Source organism: Hyla sarda, chromosome 6 (assembly GCF_029499605.1).
Source record: "Hyla sarda isolate aHylSar1 chromosome 6, aHylSar1.hap1, whole genome shotgun sequence".
NCBI lineage: Eukaryota > Metazoa > Chordata > Amphibia > Anura > Hylidae > Hyla > Hyla sarda.
The window spans coordinates 7134832-7153558 of NC_079194.1; the positions used below are offsets into that span (position 1 = coordinate 7134832).

Genomic DNA, 18727 nt, shown 5'->3' on the forward strand with positions numbered 1-18727 from the left:
ACTATAACTCCCACCATGCCCGGACAGCCAAAGGCATGCTGGGAGTCGTAGTTTTACAACAGCTGGAGGCACTCTGGTTGGGAAACACTGGGCTATGTAACTCCCCGTGTGTATGGAGAACAGTAGCCCTATAGGGTCAGTGCGGGGTGAGAGGTCAGAGGGCGGGGCCGGGTGAGAGGTCAGAGGGCGGGGCCCGGGGACAGGGTGAGGAGGACCCCCTGGGGCCCCTGATTGGCCGGGGCTCCTCTTCCGGGCACAGCCCACATGTTCTCCTCCGTCCGGGGCTCCATGTAGTTGTGCAGAATGTCCCGGGCTCCGCTCCTCACCGTCCTGTTCACACTGTGCTCCGTGCAGCGCGGCTGCGGCTTCTCTCAGGCTGTGGACAGCGACTTCACCTTCACCCTCCCGGCCGGACACCGGGAATGCTTCTACCAGAGCACGAGACAGAGCGGGACCCTGGAGATAGAGTACCAGGTACTACCGGGGGCCACAGAGAGAGGGGGGGGGACATACCGGGGGCCACAGGGGGGGGGACATACCGGGGGCCACAGAGAGGGGGGGGGGACATACCGGGGGCCACAGAGAGGGGGGGGGGGACATACCGGGGGCCACAGAGAGGGGGGGGGGGACATACCGGGGGCCACAGAGAGGGGGGGGGGGACATACCGGGGGCCACAGAGAGGGGGGGGGGACATACCGGGGGCCACAGAGAGAGGGGGGAGGGGGGGGACATACCGGGGGCCACAGGGGGAGGGGGGGGACATACCGGGGGCCACAGGGGGAGGGGGGGGACATACCGGGGGCCACAGAGAGAGGGGGGAGGGGGGGGACATACCGGGGGCCACAGAGAGAGGGGGGAGGGGGGGGACATACCGGGGGCCACAGAGAGAGGGGGGGGGGACGTACCGGGGGCCACAGAGAGAGGGGGGGGGGGGACGTACCGGGGGCCACAGAGAGAGGGGGGGGGACGTACCGGGGGCCACAGAGAGAGGGGGGGGACGTACCGGGGGCCACAGAGAGAGGGGGGGACGTACCGGGGGCCGCAGAGAGAGGGGGGGGGACGTACCGGGGGCCACAGAGAGAGGGGGGGGGGACGTACCGGGGGCCACAGAGAGAGGGGGGGGGACGTACCGGGGGCCACAGAGAGAGGGGGGGGGGACGTACCGGGGGCCACAGAGAGAGGGGGGGGGGACGTACCGGGGGCCACAGAGAGAGGGGGGGGGGACGTACCGGGGGCCACAGAGAGAGGGGGGGGGACGTACCGGGGGCCACAGAGAGAGGGGGGGGGACGTACCGGGGGCCACAGAGAGAGGGGGGGGGACGTACCGGGGGCCACAGAGAGAGGGGGGGGGACGTACCGGGGGCCACAGAGAGGGGGGGGGGACGTACCGGGGGCCACAGAGAGAGGGGGGGGACGTACCGGGGGCCACAGAGAGAGGGGGGGGGACGTACCGGGGGCCACAGAGAGAGGGGGGGGGACGTACCGGGGGCCACAGAGAGAGGGGGGGGGGACGTACCGGGGGCCACAGAGAGAGGGGGGGGGACGTACCGGGGGCCACAGAGAGAGGGGGGGGGACGTACCGGGGGCCACAGAGAGAGGGGGGGGGACGTACCGGGGGCCACAGAGAGAGGGGGGGGACGTACCGGGGGCCACAGAGAGGGGGGGGGACGTACCGGGGGCCACAGAGAGGGGGGGGGGCGTACCGGGGGCCACAGAGAGGGGGGGGGGGGCGTACCGGGGGCCACAGAGAGGGGGGGGGGCGTACCGGGGGCCACAGAGAGGGGGGGGGCGTACCGGGGGCCACAGAGAGGGGGGGGGACGTACCGGGGGCCACAGAGAGGGGGGGGACGTACCGGGGGCCACAGAGAGGGGGGGGGACGTACCGGGGGCCACAGTGGGTTTGGGGGGACATGGTCATGTGCCCCTCACATTAAGTATTCCCTTTTCCCGATCATGTGATGGCGCCGGGCTGCAGTGGTTCTCGTCCCTGTGGCTCCGGCTGTGCACTCACATGTGAGGAAGGTTTGTGAATGGAGGAGCTTACACCATGCTAGAGTACGGGGCCTCCTTAGGATGTGGGTAAGATGTCTGGGGTGGAGGACCCCTTTAAATGGGCGCTATCGCGATCTGAGTGTTCAGACATCCACTGATACAAACCACATTAAAGGGGTCCTCCGCCCCTAGACCGCTTATCACCTATCTAAAGGACAGGGGATAAGATGACTGATTGCGGGGGGGCTGCAGTTGGGATCCCCGCGATCTCTGCAACATTCAGCATTTGTTTACAGCCCTTGGTACGGACGGCAGGGGTCGTGACATCACAGCCACGCCCCTTGTGACATCACACCACACCCCCTCATTGCAAGTCTATGGGAGGGGGCGTGGCAGCTGCCACGCCCCCTCCCATAGACTTGCACTGAGGGTGTGTGGCAGTGACGTCACAAGGGGCGCAGCTGTGATGTCACGACCCCTGCCGTCGGCACCCAGCGTTCGGAACAAAATGTCCAGAGTACCCCTTTAAGGCGGCATTCACACTACGTTTGCAAGATCCGGCTGGGAAATTTCAAAACCAAGCGCTCCCGTTTCCTGTTGCATTTATTGAAATGCGCCGAACCGAGTCAGATATGGATTACGGTCGGCTCAGTTTTGTGACCGGGCCTAAAACTGCGGTAAAAATGAGCCGACAAGAGTCACTATCTGACTCGGTTTGACGCGTTTAAAGGGGTACTCCCATGGAAAATTTATTTTTTATTTATTTTTATTTTTTTGTAAGTCAACTGGTGCCAGAAAGTTAAACAGATTTGTAAATTACTTCTATTAAAAAATCTTTATCCTTCCAGTACTTTTTAGGGGCTGTATACTACAGAGGAAATGCTTAGCTTTTTAGATTTCTCTGATGTCCTTACCACAGTGCTCTCTGCTGTCCATTTTAGGAACTGTCCAGAGTAGGAGAAAATCCCCATAGCAAACATATGCTGTTCTGGACAGTTCCTAAAATGAACAGAGGTGTCAGCAGAGAGCACTGTGGTCATGACATCAGAAAAATCTAAAAAGTAAAGAATTTCTTCTGTAGTATACAGCCCCTAAAAAGTACTGGAAGGATTAAGATTTTTTAATAGAAGTCATTAAAAATCTGTTTAACTTTCTAGCACCAGTTGATTTATTAAAAAAAATAAAGTTTTTTTCCACGGGAGTACCCCTTTAAATGAATGAGATTCGGCGCCCGGTTTTCACTCCGTATCGTCTTGTAGTGTGAACTCATCTCCAATAAAGATCATTTAGTAAATATTCGTTTATCTTTAGTGTTTATTGGTCGTGTGCGGTCCTGACATGTGACCCAGTCCTCTGGCCGGGATCTGTTCACGTAGATGATTGTGACATTCGCCGTCCGCGTCTTCAGTCATCTCGCGTGTCGTTACTCTGCCCGGAATAAGGAAGCTGAATATTTTTATTTTTTAGTCATTTCCTGCTGAGACATTTTGTGGCAGTCGCAGAACCGTCCTGTTCAGTTGTATAAATAAATCTGCTTTAACATGGTGCGTTCACACGAGCGGATTTTTTCTTCACGTTTTTTACTCTGCGTATTTGAAAGTGGGACTTTACGCTGCGGAAAATCCGCCGCAGTCCCTACTGACTTCAATGGGGCTTGCGGCGTAAATTCCGCTGCGGACAGCCGAGAAGAGCCCGCCCACTTTCAAATACGCAGCGGTAAACCCGCAAAAAACCCTGTTCGTGTGAACGTACCCTTAGTGTGTGAACAAGTCCAACTTAGAGATGAGCCAACTTAAAGTAAATTCGATTCGTCACGAACTTCTCGGCTCGGCAGTTGATGACTTTTCCTGCATAAATTAGTTCAGCTTTCAGGTGCTCCGGTGGCTGGAGACTCTTTCCTAGGACTGATCCTCCTTTTCCAGCCACCGGAGCACCAGAAAGCTGAACTAATTTATGCAGGATAAGTCATCAACTGCCGAGCCGAGAAGTTCGTGACGAATCGAATTTACTGTAAGTTCGCTCATCTCTAATTCTAGTGTGTAAGTAACAGGTATAATTGTACTTAAAGGGGTACTCCACTGAAAAACATTTATTTATTTTATTTTTAAATCAACTGGAGCCAGAAGGTTACAGATTTGTAAATTACTTCTGTATAAAAATCTTAATCCTTCCAGTACTTATCAGCTGCTGAATGCTCCACACGAAGTTGTGTAGTTCTTTTCCAGTCTGACCACAGTGCTCTCTGCTGACACCTCTGTCCATGTCAGGAACTGTCCAGAGTAGGAGCAAATCCCCATAGCAAACCTCTCCTGCTCTGGACAGTTCCTGACATGGACAGAGGGGTCAGCAGAGAGCACTGTGGTTAGACTGGAAAGAACTACGCAACTTCCTGTGGAGCATACAGCAGCTGATAAGTACTGGAAGGATTAAGATTTTTATACAGAAGTAAGTTACAAATCTGTTGAACTTTCTGGCACCAGTTGATTTAAAAGAAAATTGTTTTCCACCGGAGTACCCCTTTTTTAAAGGAGAGGTCCAGCAAATGTTAAAGGGGTACTCCGCTGCTCAGTGTTTGGAACAAACTGTTCCGAACGCTGGAGCTGGGAGCTCATGATGTCACTCCCCACCACCTCAATGCAAGTCTATGTGAGGGGGCGTGACTCTGTCACGCCCCCTCCCATAGACTTGCATTGAGGGGGCAGGGCGTGACATAATGAGGGGGCGGAGCAATGACATAAGGAGCTCCAGCGTTTGGAACAGTTTGTTCCAAACGCTGAGCAGTGGAGTACCCCTTTAAAGATATATATTTATTTTCATTTTCCTTGTTTATTACGTTGCAGTATAAACTTATGTAACGTACAAATAGAATTGTTGTGACTAGAGATGAGCGAACTTACAGTAAATTCGATTCGTCACGAACTTCTCGGCTCGGCAGTTGATGACTTATTCTGCATAAATTAGTTCATCTTTCAGGTGCTCCGGTGGCTGGAAAAGGTGGATACAGTCCTAGGAAAGAGTCTCCAGCCACCGGAGCACCGGAAAGCTGAACTAATTTATGCAGGAAAAGTCATCAACTGCCGAGCCGAGAAGTTCGTGACGAATCGAATTTACTGTAAATTCGCTCATCTCTAGCTGTGACCATCACTTTATGGTAGGACTCCGGTGGTTGAAGGTTTCACCACTATAACGGCCTATAGGTTCCATGGTTGTCACCTTTCCTGTTCGTGCGTGTGTGTAATAAATATATATATATATATATATATATATATATATATATATATATATATATATATATATATATACACACACATATACATACACACATACACACCGTATGTGATTTTATTCCCACATGTATTGGGGTCTCATTACATTTATATGTTCTTTATATTTAGGTTCTGGATGGCACCAATTTAGACATTGATTTCTACCTCTTCTCCCCCAATGGGGACCTGGTCCTATCTGAGCAGCGTCAGTCAGACGGGGTCCACACGTAAGTCCCTTTATAAGAATCCGGTCAGATAACGATTTCCCAGCAGACGTTGCAGACGTGTCCTCTGTGCCCGCAGGGTGGAGACGGTGGACGGCGATTATCAGTTCTGCTTCGACAACACTTTCAGCCGGATGTCGGAGAAGGTCATCTTCTTTGAACTAATATTGGATCATATGAACGATGGCGAAGAGCAGGAAGACTGGAAGAATTACGTCATCGGTACCGACCTCCTGGACATGAAGCTGGAGGATATAATGGTGGGTCCCGCTTATATTTATTAGGATTTATTATTATTATTAGATATTTTATATTATGTATTTTATATAATGTTATATTTAAATTTATTATATATTTTATATTATGTATTATAATTTATTTTATATTAGATTTTATATCATTTATTTTATTACATTTTATATTTTACACTTTGGTTCTCATTTGCATTTCACGTCTTACCAGAATAATTACTATATAATCTATTAACTACTCTGTATCCTGATACCTGACAGATCTCATCCAGGTCACAAGTGCTCATAATAGAGACTTATTTCGGCAGACCCCCGTGATCTCCCTGCTGCACCTGACATTTGCTAAGAGCCTCGGGTGCAGCGCCGGAGGCTTCTGGCGTCACGAGCCTCCGCCCCGTATTGCCATTCATCCGGCACGGAGCGAAGTGCGCTCCGTGCATCGGATGTCTGGGATGCCGTAGCTGAGATCGTGGTGTTCCCCAGCTGTGGGACCCCCACGATCAGACATCTTATCCCCTATACTTTGAAGGGGAGGCGGAAGATGTCGAGAGAGACAGAGGCACAATAATTGCTGAAAGCTCTAGTTAGTGTATTCACAGCTTACACAGTTCTCTATCATGTTTTCCATGCTGCTGCTGCTTATGGGGGTGTATTATAGAGCAGTGTGCCTCCAGCTGTTGCACAACTACAACTCCCAGCATATCTGGACAGCTGTCATCAGTCCGGGCATGCTGGGATTCGTAGTTTTGCAACAGCTGGAGCAACACTGGTTGGAAAATACTGCTCTATCGAACAATTGCAGCAGCAGTATGGAGGACATTATAGAGCAGTTCTGAACCATTCAAGCTGTGAATACAGCTCTATGGGAAGATATAACCGTTAAAAAGAAAAAAACATTTTTTGGAAACAATAGTAGAGCAAACCTACATCTCTCTATGAACTTCTAGGGAGGGTGGACGGAGCCCAAGATGTTAAGCTTCAGTGTAAACAGAAGTAATCTGCGCCGTTCGCCGACACTGACATTGTGTCCTGATATAATGTTTATAGGTTTACAATAAGTTTAAGACAAAAGCTTCAACTAATAATGAAAAAAAAGCTAAAGTCAATAGACCAGGGCGTCACCGCGTACGGGGAATGTCACACAGCAGCTTTATTATGAGTCGCAGGTAAGAAGACAGAACCGTGACCTTTGTGCTGCTGGATATCACATCATTTTGTGCTTTAAATGTTCACCTTGATTACTCAAAGTTCCTGTAAGCTTTTGGTTACATTGCGCCCATTAAATAGACTTTGTATTAATCAGTAGTACAAGTGTGATTTCAAAAATTTTTGGTGTATATTTTAGAAAAGAAAATGCTTCTTACTCAAATAATCAGGCTTCTTTCCTCTCCCCCTCCTTCTAAATTCATCATTTACCCTGAAGAACCTAAAAAAAAAAAAACCTAGAGATTGATCAGATTACAGCTGCCCATTGAAGTCTATGGAGAGAGGAGGAGCGTTTGCTGCAGAGGGAAAGACGCTGAAATGCTTCTGAAACCTCTAGTACAGTGTTTCCCAAGCAGGGTGCCCACAGCTGTTGCAAAACTACAACTCAGAGCATTCTATGTTATTGAAAAATAAAGGGCAGAATGATGGGGGAATGACAAAAAAATAAGAGAATGTATAAAATCGCACAAGAACAGGGATTGTTCAAACCCACTGGGGAAGATTCATCAAAACCTGTACAGGGGAAAAGGCAACCAGTTACCCATAGCAACCAATCAGATCACTTTCATTTTTAAAAGGCCTCTGAGAAATGAAAGAAGCGATCTGATTGGTTGCTATGGGCAACGTTTCCTATGCACAGGTCTTAGAAATATATAGAATATAGCGCAACAAGTCTCACAATCAATTCTAGTAAACCGTATTATCAAAACTGTGATGTGCGCGGTAACGACAAGGTCATAACCCCGCAGGCTGGAGAAAAGAGCAACGTATCGAAAACTAAAGGGGGCCCTGACATTGTAGAATATGACGAGGTGAGACACGTGTAGAACAAAGAAAACACAAGAAATGGGGGGGAGGATCGGGAAGGTTGTTGGTCGGAGAATTGGTTCCATGGCTCCTATACAGGCGAAAAAGCCACAACTGTGTTATTTAAGGAAGAGGTAAGTGATTCCAGGGAGCGGAGGACATGTACCGATGGGGGAGCAGAAATCTTCCAAAAATCAATGGTGGGGGATTTATCAGAACCTGTCCAGAGGAAAAGTTGCTGAGTTGCCCATAACAACCAATCAGATCTCTGCTTTGATTTTTCAGAGGCTTTTTCAATAATGAAAGAAGCGATGTGATTGGTTCCTCTGGACAGGTTTTGATAAATCTCCACCATTGATTTTTGGAAGATTTCTGCTCCCCCATCGGTACATGACCTCTGCTCCCTGGAAAAATATATCGCCATTTCTGGAAAAATATCTGAAATTAGGCATTTGACCTCAGACAAATACCCAGTCATTAATGGACAGGAACCAAAAATGAAGGTCGATCCGACACCTCCCCCACAACACCAGCATTGTGGGGTTCAGTCTATAGAGTGATGATACCGGCCGTCAATCATTTATACTGGTTACCTTTATAACAGAACAAATGGCGGCTCATTATCTAGAAAATGAAGTATTTCTCACAGGAAAGGATTGCAGTAACACAGGTTTTGCTATACACACGTTTATTCCCTTTGTGTGTATTGGAACTAAACCAAAAAAGGAGGAAAAAAAAGCAAATTGGACATAGTCACCAAACTCCAAAAATGGTCTGGACAAAATTATTGGCACCCGTAACTTAATATTTGGTTGCACACCCTTTGGAAAAAATGATAATGAAATCAGTGTCTTCCTATAAGCATCAATAAGCTTCTTACACCTCTCAGCCGGAATGTTGGACCACTCTTCCTATAAGCATCAATAAGCTTCTTACACCTCTCAGCCGGAATGTTGGACCACTCTTCCTATAAGCATCAATAAGCTTCTTACACCTCTCAGCCGGAATGTTGGACCACTCTTCCTATAAGCATCAATAAGCTTCTTACACCTCTCAGCCGGAATGTTGGACCACTCTTCCTATAACCATCAATAAGCTTCTTACACCTCTCAGCCGGAATGTTGGACCACTCTTCCTATAACTATCAATAAGCTTCTTACACCTCTCAGCCGGAATGTTGGACCACTCTTCCTTTACAAACTGCTCCCGGTCTCTTATTGGACGGCACCTTTTCCCAACAGTAATTATAAGATCTCTCCACAGGTGATCAATGGGATTTAGATCTGGACTCATTGCTGACACTTCAGAACTCTCCAGCGCTTTGTTGTCATCCATTTCTGGGGCTTTTTGACGTATGTTTGGGGTCATTGTCCTGCTGGAAGACCCAAGATTTCGGACACAAACCCAGCTTTCTGACACTGGGCTGTACAGTGCGACCCAAAATCCATTGGTAATCCTCAGATTTCATGATGTCTTGTACACATTCAAGGCCCCCAGTGCCAGAGGCTGCAAAACACCCCAAAACATCACTGACCTCCCCCGTATGTCACTGTAGGTCCTGTGTTCTTTTCTTTGTAGGCCTCATTCCGTTTTCGGTAAACAGTAGAATGATTTGCTTTACCAAAAAGATCTATCTTGGTCTCATCTGTCCACAAGACGTTTTCCCAGAAGGATTTTGGTTACTCAAGTTCATTTTGGCAAATTGTAGTCCCTTATTTTTTTATTTTTTTTTCTTCCCCCATGAATAGTTTTTATTGAAGAGTTTTATCATTTTAACAATAAAAACAAGAATGAACATTGGATACACTAGTTCTTAAAAGTATACTTGGAATGGTCAGTGTTTCGACTTACTTGTATCCAGGTAACATAAACCTGAAAATTAAACATAGGAACAAAGTATCAGCACCGGGTCTAGTAGAAGAATACGTAGCACGGTCTCCATATTATTTCAATATGAAGAATTAGGCAGTGTCTGTTGCCAATGAAGCTACTAAAGTAGAATTGTAATGTAAAGTCTGATATTTATATACAGTGAATGGGGTTAATAATCATAACTCTCAAGGCTGTTATACAAATATCAACTGGAAATTATCTAAAAAACAAGTGTATTAACATTTGACCTGTTACATATTCGACGGGGAGGAAAACCATTTTGTTCCAACGATGAGTGAAGTTCAAATATCTGTGGGCGCCTAAGCCGATAATCTTTTCATAGGACATGGTAGTATTTAATTTGTTATGGAGTTGAGCGATGGAGGGAATCGATGTTGTCTTCCAGTCGCCCAACCAACAAGATCTTAGCTCGGACGCATATTAGACAGAACAGGTCGCTTGATATATGTGGGAGAGGTTGACGTTCCAAAAATAGTAACCAGGGGATAGGATATCCTAGAGTGTTGTGTGAAAGTTTTGTAGGAAGTCCAGAAGGGTTGTACCATAGAGCATGACCACAGTATATGATACAGTGTTCCACGTGAACTGCATCTGAACCATTAGTCTTGATTTTTTTTATGTCTGTGTCAGCAGTGGGGTCCTCCTTGGTCTCCTCCATAGCGGGGTCCTCCTGGGTCTCCTCCATAGTGGGGTCCTCCTGGGTCTCCTCCATAGCGGGGTCCTCCTGGGTCTCCTCCATAGCGGGGTCCTCCTGGGTCTCCTCCATACCGGGGTCCTCCTGGGTCTCCTCCATACCGGGGTCCTCCTGGGTCTCCTCCATACCGGGGTCCTCCTGGGTCTCCTCCATAGCGGGGTCCTCCTGGGTCTCCTCCATAGCGGGGTCCTCCGGGGTCTCCTCCATAGCGTTTCATTTAATTAATTGTCGACGGATAGTTCGCGCTGACACTGATGCTCCCTGAGCCTGCAGGACAGCTTGAATATCTTTGGAACTTGTTTGGGGCTGCTTATCCACCATCCGGACTATCCTGTGTTGACACCTTTCAACAATTTTTCTCTTCTGTCCACACCCAGGGAGATTATCTACAGCGCCATGGGTTGTAAACTTCTTGATAATGTTGCGCACTGTGGACAAAGACAAATCTAGATCTCTGGAGATGGACTTGTAACCTTGAGATTGTTGATATTTTCCCACAATTTCGGTTCTCAATCCCTCAGACAGTTCTCTTCTCCTCTTTCTGTTGTCCATGCTTAGTGTGGCACACAGACACACAATGCAAAGACTAAGTGAACTTCTCTCCTTTTTATCTGCTGTCAGGTGTGATTTTTATATTGCCCACACCTGTTACTTGCCCCAGGTGAGTATAAAGGAACATCACATGCTGGAAACAATCTTATTTATCCACAATTTTGAAAGGGGCCAATAATTTTGTCCAGACCATTTTTGGAGTTTGGTGACATTATGTCCAATTTGCTTTTTTTTCCTCCTTTTTTGGTTTAGTTCCAATACACACAAAGGGAATAAACATGTGTATAGCAAAACCTGTGTTACTGCAATCCTTTCCTGTGAGGAATACTTCATTTTATTGAAAAATTTCTGGGGTGCCAACATTTACGGCCATGACTGTAGATGTCTTAGCATCCCAAATAAACTGAAAAATTGCTGACTGGAGGGACTGTAGCGCAGAGAGAGGGAGGTATCCTTACCAGTAGCGTTACAAAATAGTGCAGTGCGGAGAATCATCATGTTAATCGCCGCAATATGACTGAAAAAGGAAATAAAGTGCAATTGCTGAATTTCAATTTTTTTTTTTTTTTTTTTTTTTTTTATATATATATAGATAGAGATAGAGATATATATATATTATTTTGCACAAGGCTGAAGACTTTCCAAATCCTTCATAAACCATTTTTAATCCATTATCTATAGAACGATATGGAGTCTGTCCTGAAGATGAGCCCGCGCTTCTCCTAACCAGAGACTTCTATGGGTAGCTGTAACCTGATCCCTCAGTAACCCAATCCATCTCTTTTTGTATTCATTGAGTTTATTTTCTTTTGTTTGTTTTCTCACCAGGAAACCATTAATAGTGTCAAAGCCCGATTGGGCAGAAGCCTCCAGCTCCAGACTCTGCTGAAGGCCTTTGAGGCCAGAGATCGCAACATCCAGGAGAGTAACTGTGAGCGAGTCAACTTCTGGTCCATGGTAAACCTGGCGGTGATGGTCGTGGTCAGCGTCACCCAAGTCTATATGCTGAAGAGTCTTTTTGAGGACAAGCGGAAAAGCCGACCGTGACTTTACACTGGAGAAGAACTGAGCCGAGATCATTGGGGGATGGGGGGAGAGAAATAAGGGATTTGAATGAATGGGGCTTTATATGGGAGTTTGTACTTTTACGCTGTGATTGTAGATTTGTAACATTTTTAGTTTAAATCCTGATATTTCTGTTTCTTGGATCCGGGCGAGTGGCTTGTTACATGTTCTTGTACGCACAGGACGGGAGCGACCACTGGACCCATGGGTCACGATTATTGGAGCGAATACATCTGCGTCGTCTATTAGACTTTCATTCGGTCCCTGTATTCCGGAAATGTTATTTAGTCTCTTCATACGACTTTTATAGAACATGTTTCAGTTTGGATAATTTGTACCGAGATGAAGGAATTTGTTACAATGTTGACACGAGAGATTAAAACTGCCCAAAGATGTAAAGAGAAGTAAGAAACGGAGTGTTTTGTAGGAACGATGTTACATCAGTGGCACTAGAACTTGTTGGTTTAAAGCGGTGTTTCCCAACAAGGGCACCTCCAGCTTACACAGCTCAGTATTTCTCTATAATGTCCTCCATGCTGCTGCAGCAGCTTCTTCTGCGCTTGTCTTATAGAGCTGTATTTCACAACCAGGGTCTCTTAAGCTTACACAGCTCACTACTGCTCTAGAATGTCCTCCATGCTTCTGCGACTGTCCTATATTGCTGTATTTCACAACCAGGGTCCCTAAAGCTTACACAGCTCAGTACTGCTCTAGAATGTACTCCATGCTGCTGCTTCTGCAATTGACTGATAGAACGGTGTTTTCCCAACCAGGTTGCCTTCAGCTTACACAGCTCAGTACTGCTCTATAATGTTTTCCATGCTGCTGCTTCTGCAATTGTCCTAATAGTGCAGTGCATCCCAACAAGTGTGTCTCCAGCTGTTACAGAACTACAACTACCATCATGCCCGGACAGCCAAAGGCTGTCTGGGCATGCTGGGAGTTGTAGTTCTGCAACAGCTGGAGACACACTTGTCAGACAGAGACAAAACACTTATTAGTCAGACCTTTAAAGTTTTTGGTGCTGGTAGCAATCCCAATGATCGTAGATTGACATCAGAAAATGACCTATTGTATAAAGCAAGTTTTTATGTTTGAAAATATTTAAAAAAAAATTCCTTTTCTAATTTTCCTTTTTTTGCTCTCTAGAATTTTAAATCTTGACGTTTGGACTAAAACTAAGCAGAGACTGTGATAAGGAGGAGGCTGCTGGAAAGTGATCTGTACAGTGAAAGGTGACAGCCGTAGATAAAGCCACAGGAAGTTGTGTAGTTCTTTCCAGTCTGACCACAGTGCTCTCTGCTGACCCCCTCTGTCCATGTCAGGAACTGTCCAGAGTAGGAGCAATTCCCATAACAAACCTCTCCTGCTCTGGACAGTTCCCAACATGGATAGAGGTGTCAGCAGAGAGCACTGTGGTCAGACTGGAAAGAACTACACAACTTCCTGTGGAGCATACAGCAGCTGATAAGTACTGGAAGGGATAATATTTCTTAATAGATGTCATTTACTGTTTAACTTTCTGGAGCCAATTGATTTGATTTTTTTTCTTTTCTTTCCACTGGGGTTCTCCATTTAAGTCAGTGGTCTCAATTTGTGGCCCTCCAGATGTTGCGAAACCTCAAATCCCAGGATGCCTGGAAAGCGTTTTTTTCTTCTCAATTTCCCGGACAAATGTTAATTTTTGTTTTTTGTTGTAAATTTTATGAATGAGTGATATCATTACAAAGTACAACGAGTTGTGCAAAAAACAACAACAACCTCATCTGGGCCTCAGGATGGTAAAGAGTTAACGCTCCTAGAAGGTGAGGAGGAAAGAACGAAACCGGGACAATAAAAATGGGCTGTGTCCTTAAGGGGTTAAAGGAGCTATATCATTAAGAAGAAAAGAAAAAAACATCCCCTATCCTCACGACAGGGGGACAAGATTTAGATCGGGGAGGGTCCAATCGCTGGGGCCCCGGCTCTCCCCTAGAGCAGCACTTCATGACCTTCGCCCCCTCCATATATCTCTGGGAGAGCCGAAGATCGCTGAATGACTCCCCCATAAAGATACAGTCACGTCCGTAGTTGTTGTCCCCCCCTGAAGTTTTCCTAGAAATTGAAGTATTTCTCACAGGAAAGGATTGCAGTAACACAGGTTTTGCTATACACATGTTTATTCCCTTTGTGTGTGTGTGTATGTGTGTATATATATATATTTATATTGCAGTAACACAGGTTTTGCTATACACATGTTTATTCCCTTTGTGTGTGTGTATGTGTGTATATATATATATATATATATATTGCAGTAACACAGGTTTTGCTATACACATGTTTATTCCCTTTCTATGTATAGGAAGACAATGTAATAGAGCAGCAGGAAATGTTAGCAGAATGCTTGGGTGTATAGGGAGAGGTATAAGCAGTAGAAAGAGAGAAGTGCTCATGTGTATATAGGGAGAGGTATAAGCAGTAGAGAGAAGTGCTCATGGATGTATAGGGAGAGGTATAAGCAGTAGAAAGAGGGAAGTGCTCATGTGTATATAGGGAGAGGTATAAGCAGTAGAGAGAAGTGCTCATGGATGTATAGGGAGAGGTATAAGCAGTAGAAAGAGAGAAGTGCTCATGGGTGTACAGGGAGAGGTATAAGCAGTAGAAAGAGAAATGCTCATGTGTGTATAGGGAGAGGTATAAGCAGTAGAAAGAAAGAAGTGCTCATGGATGTATAGGGAGAGGTATAAGCAGTAGAGAGAAGTGCTCATGGTGTATAGGGAGAGGTATAAGCAGTAGAAAGAGAGAAGTGCTCATGGGTGTACAGGGAGAGGTATAAGCAGTAGAAAGAGGGAAGTGCTCATGTGTGTATAGGGAGAGGTATAAGCAGTAGAAAGAGGGAAGTGCTCATGTGTATATAGGGAGAGGTATAAGCAGTAGAGAGAAGTGCTCATGGTGTATAGGGAGAGGTATAAGCAGTAGAGAGAAGTGCTCATGGATGTATAGGGAGAGGTATAAGCAGTAGAGAGAAGTGTTCATGCCGCTGTACAGAACACTGGTGAGACCTCACTTGGAGTATTGTGCGCAGTACTGGAGGCCGTATCTCCAGAAGGATATAGATACTCTAGAGAGAGTCCAGAGAAGATACTAAACTAGTACATGGATTGCAGGATAAAACTTACCAGGAAAGGTTAAAGGGGTTCTCCGGAGCTTAGACATCTTATCCCCTATCCAAAGGATAAGGGATAAGATGCCTGATCACGGGAGTCCCGCCGCTGGGGACCCCCGGGAGCTTGCACTCGGCACCCCGTTTGTAATCAGTCCCCGGAGCGTGTTCACTCCGGGTCTGATTACCGGCAACGTGTGACGTCACGCCTCCGCCCCTCAATGCAAGCCTACAGGAGCCTACAGCTATCACGCCCCCTCCCGTAGGCTTGCTTTGACGGCCGGAGCGTGACGTCACACGTCGCCGGCCCTGTGGTCGCCGGTAATCAGACCCGGAGTGAACACGCTTCGGGGACGGATTACAAACGGGGTACCGCGTGCAAGATCCCGGGGGTCCCGCGATCAGGCATCTTATCCCCTATGCTTTGGATAGGGGATAAGATGTCTAAGCACCGGAGAACCCCTTTAAAGGACCTTAACATGTATAGAAGAAAGAAGAGACTGAGGGACATGATAGAGACTTTATATACAGAAAGGGAATCAACACGGGAAAGGAGGAGAAGATATATAAGAGAAGAAAAACTACTACAAGAGGACATAGTGTTATATAGAGGACATATAGTGTTATATAGAGGACATATAGTGTTATATAGAGGACATAGTGTTATATATATAGAGGACATAGTGTAATATATATAGAGGACATAGTGTAATATATATAGAGGACATAGTGTAATATATATAGAGGACAGAGTGTTATATATATAGAGGACATAGTGTTATATATATAGAGGACATAGTGTTATATATAGAGGACATAGTGTTATATATATAGAGGACATAGTGTAATATATAGAGGACATAGTGATATATATAGAGGACATAGTGTTATATATAGAGGACATAGTGTTATATATAGAGGATATAGTGTAATATATATATATATATATAGAGGACATAGTGTAATATATAGAGGACATAGTGATATATATAGAGGACATAGTGTTATATAGAGGACATAGTGTTATATATATAGAGGACATAGTGTTATATATATAGAGGACATAGTGATATATATAGAGGACATAGTGTTATATATAGAGGACATAGTGTTATATATATAGAGGACATAGTGTTATATATAGAGGACATAGTGTTATATATAGAGGATATAGTGTAATATATATATATATATATAGAGGACATAGTGTAATATATAGAGGACATAGTGATATATATAGAGGACATAGTGTTATATAGAGGACATAGTGTTATATATATAGAGGACATAGTGTTATATATATAGAGGACATAGTGATATATATAGAGGACATAGTGTTATATATAGAGGACATAGTGTTATATATATAGAGGACATAGTGTTATATATATATATATATATATATATATATAGAGGACATAGTGTAATATAGAGGACATAGTGTTATATATAGAGGACATAGTGTTATATATATAGAGGACATAGTGTTATATATATAGAGGACATAGTGTTATATATATAGAGGACATAGTGTTATATATAGAGGACATAGTGTTATATATAGAGGACATAGTGTTATATATAGAGGACATAGTGTTATATAGAGGACATAGTGTTATATATATATAGAGGACATAGTGTTATATAGAGGACATAGTGTTATATATATATATATATAGAGGACATAGTGTAATAGAGGACATAGTGTTATATATAGAGGACATAGTGTTATATATATAGAGGATATAGTGTTATATATAGAGGACATAGTGTTATATAGAGGACATAGTGTTATATATAGAGGACATAGTGTTATATATATATATATATATATATATATAGAGGACATAGTGTAATATAGAGGACATAGTGTTATATATAGAGGACATAGTGTTATATATATAGAGGACATAGTGTTATATATATAGAGGACATAGTGTTATATATATATAGAGGACATAGTGTTATATATATATAGAGGACATAGTGTTATATAGAGGACATAGTGTTATATATATAGAGGACATAGTGATATATATAGAGGACATAGTGTTATATATAGAGGACATAGTGTTATATATAGAGGACATAGTGTTATATAGAGGACATAGTGTTATATATATATAGAGGACATAGTGTTATATAGAGGACATAGTGTTATATATATATATATATAGAGGACATAGTGTAATAGAGGACATAGTGTTATATATAGAGGACATAGTGTTATATATATAGAGGATATAGTGTTATATATAGAGGACATAGTGTTATATAGAGGACATAGTGTTATATATAGAGGACATAGTGTTATATATATATATATATATATATATAGAGGACATAGTGTAATATAGAGGACATAGTGTTATATATAGAGGACATAGTGTTATATATATATATATATATAGAGGACATAGTGTAATATAGAGGACATAGTGTTATATAGAGGACATAGTGTTATATATAGAGGACATAGTGTTATATATATAGAGGACATAGTGTTATATATAGAGGACATAGTGTTATATATATATAGAGGACATAGTGTTATATATATATATATATATATATATAGAGGACATAGTGTTATGTAGAGGACATAGTGTTATATATAGAGGACATAGTGTTATATATATATATATATATATAGAGGACATAGTGTAATATAGAGGACATAGTGTTATATATAGAGGACATAGTGTTATATATATATATATATATATATATAGAGGACATAGTGTAATATAGAGGACAGTGTTATATATAGAGGACATAGTGTTATATATATATATATATATATATATATATATATATATAGAGGACATAGTGTTATATAGAGGACATAGTGTTATATATAGAGGACATAGTGTTATATAGAGGACATAATGTTATATAGAGGACATAGTGTTATATATATATATATATATAGAGGACATAGTGTAATATAGAGGACATAGTGTTATATAGAAGACATAGTATTATATATAGAGGACATAGTGTTATATATAGAGGACATAGTGTTATATATAGAGGACATAGTGTTATATATAGAGGATATAGTGTTATATATAGAGGATATAGTGTTATATATAGAGGATATAGTGTTATATAGAAGACATAGTATTATATATAGAGGACATAGTGTTATATATAGAGGACATAGTGTTATATATAGAGGACATAGTGTTATATATAGAGGATATAGTGTTATATATAGAGGATATAGTGTTATATAGAGGATATAGTGTTATATAGAGGATATAGTGTTATATAGAGGACAGAGTTATAAATTGGAGGGGAAAGGTTTCTGCAGTAATATCAGGAAGTATTACATTACTGAGAGAGTAGTGGATACATGGAATAGCCTTCCTGCAGAAGTGGTCGCTGCAAATACAGTGAAGGAGTTTAAACATGTATGGGATAAGCATAAGGCTATCCTTCATATAAGATAGAGATAGGTATAAGGTTATCCTTCATATAAGATAGAGATAGGTATAAGGCTATCCTTCATATAAGATAGGGATAGGCATAAGGCTATCCTTCATATAAGATAGGGATAGGTATAAGGCTATCCTTCATATAACATAGAGATAGGCATAAGGCTATCCTTCATATAAGATAGGGATAGGCA

General features: G+C 43.7%; 1 protein-coding gene across 1 annotated transcript; it reads left to right on the forward strand.

The window, feature by feature from the left end:
- The first annotated feature begins 176 nt into the window (after positions 1-176).
- TMED5 (transmembrane p24 trafficking protein 5) lies at positions 177-12817 on the forward strand. The gene is made up of 4 exons (XM_056523141.1): positions 177-474; positions 5389-5486; positions 5563-5743; positions 11715-12817. Exons 1-4 carry the CDS (start codon positions 304-306, stop codon positions 11931-11933), a joined length of 669 nt encoding a protein of 222 aa, XP_056379116.1. The 5' UTR covers positions 177-303; the 3' UTR covers positions 11934-12817.
- The last annotated feature ends 5910 nt before the right edge of the window (positions 12818-18727 follow it).

Excerpts from the sequence above, each read along its gene's own strand:
- TMED5 (XM_056523141.1), top strand. The coding sequence starts at position 304 with ATGTCCCGGGCTCCGCTCCTCACCGTCCTGTTCACACTGTGCTCCGTG. Across the intron at positions 475-5,388 it reads CCCTGGAGATAGAGTACCAG|GTTCTGGATGGCACCAATTT; the intron begins GTACTACCGGGG and ends CTTTATATTTAG. Across the intron at positions 5,744-11,714 it reads TGAAGCTGGAGGATATAATG|GAAACCATTAATAGTGTCAA; the intron begins GTGGGTCCCGCT and ends TTTTCTCACCAG.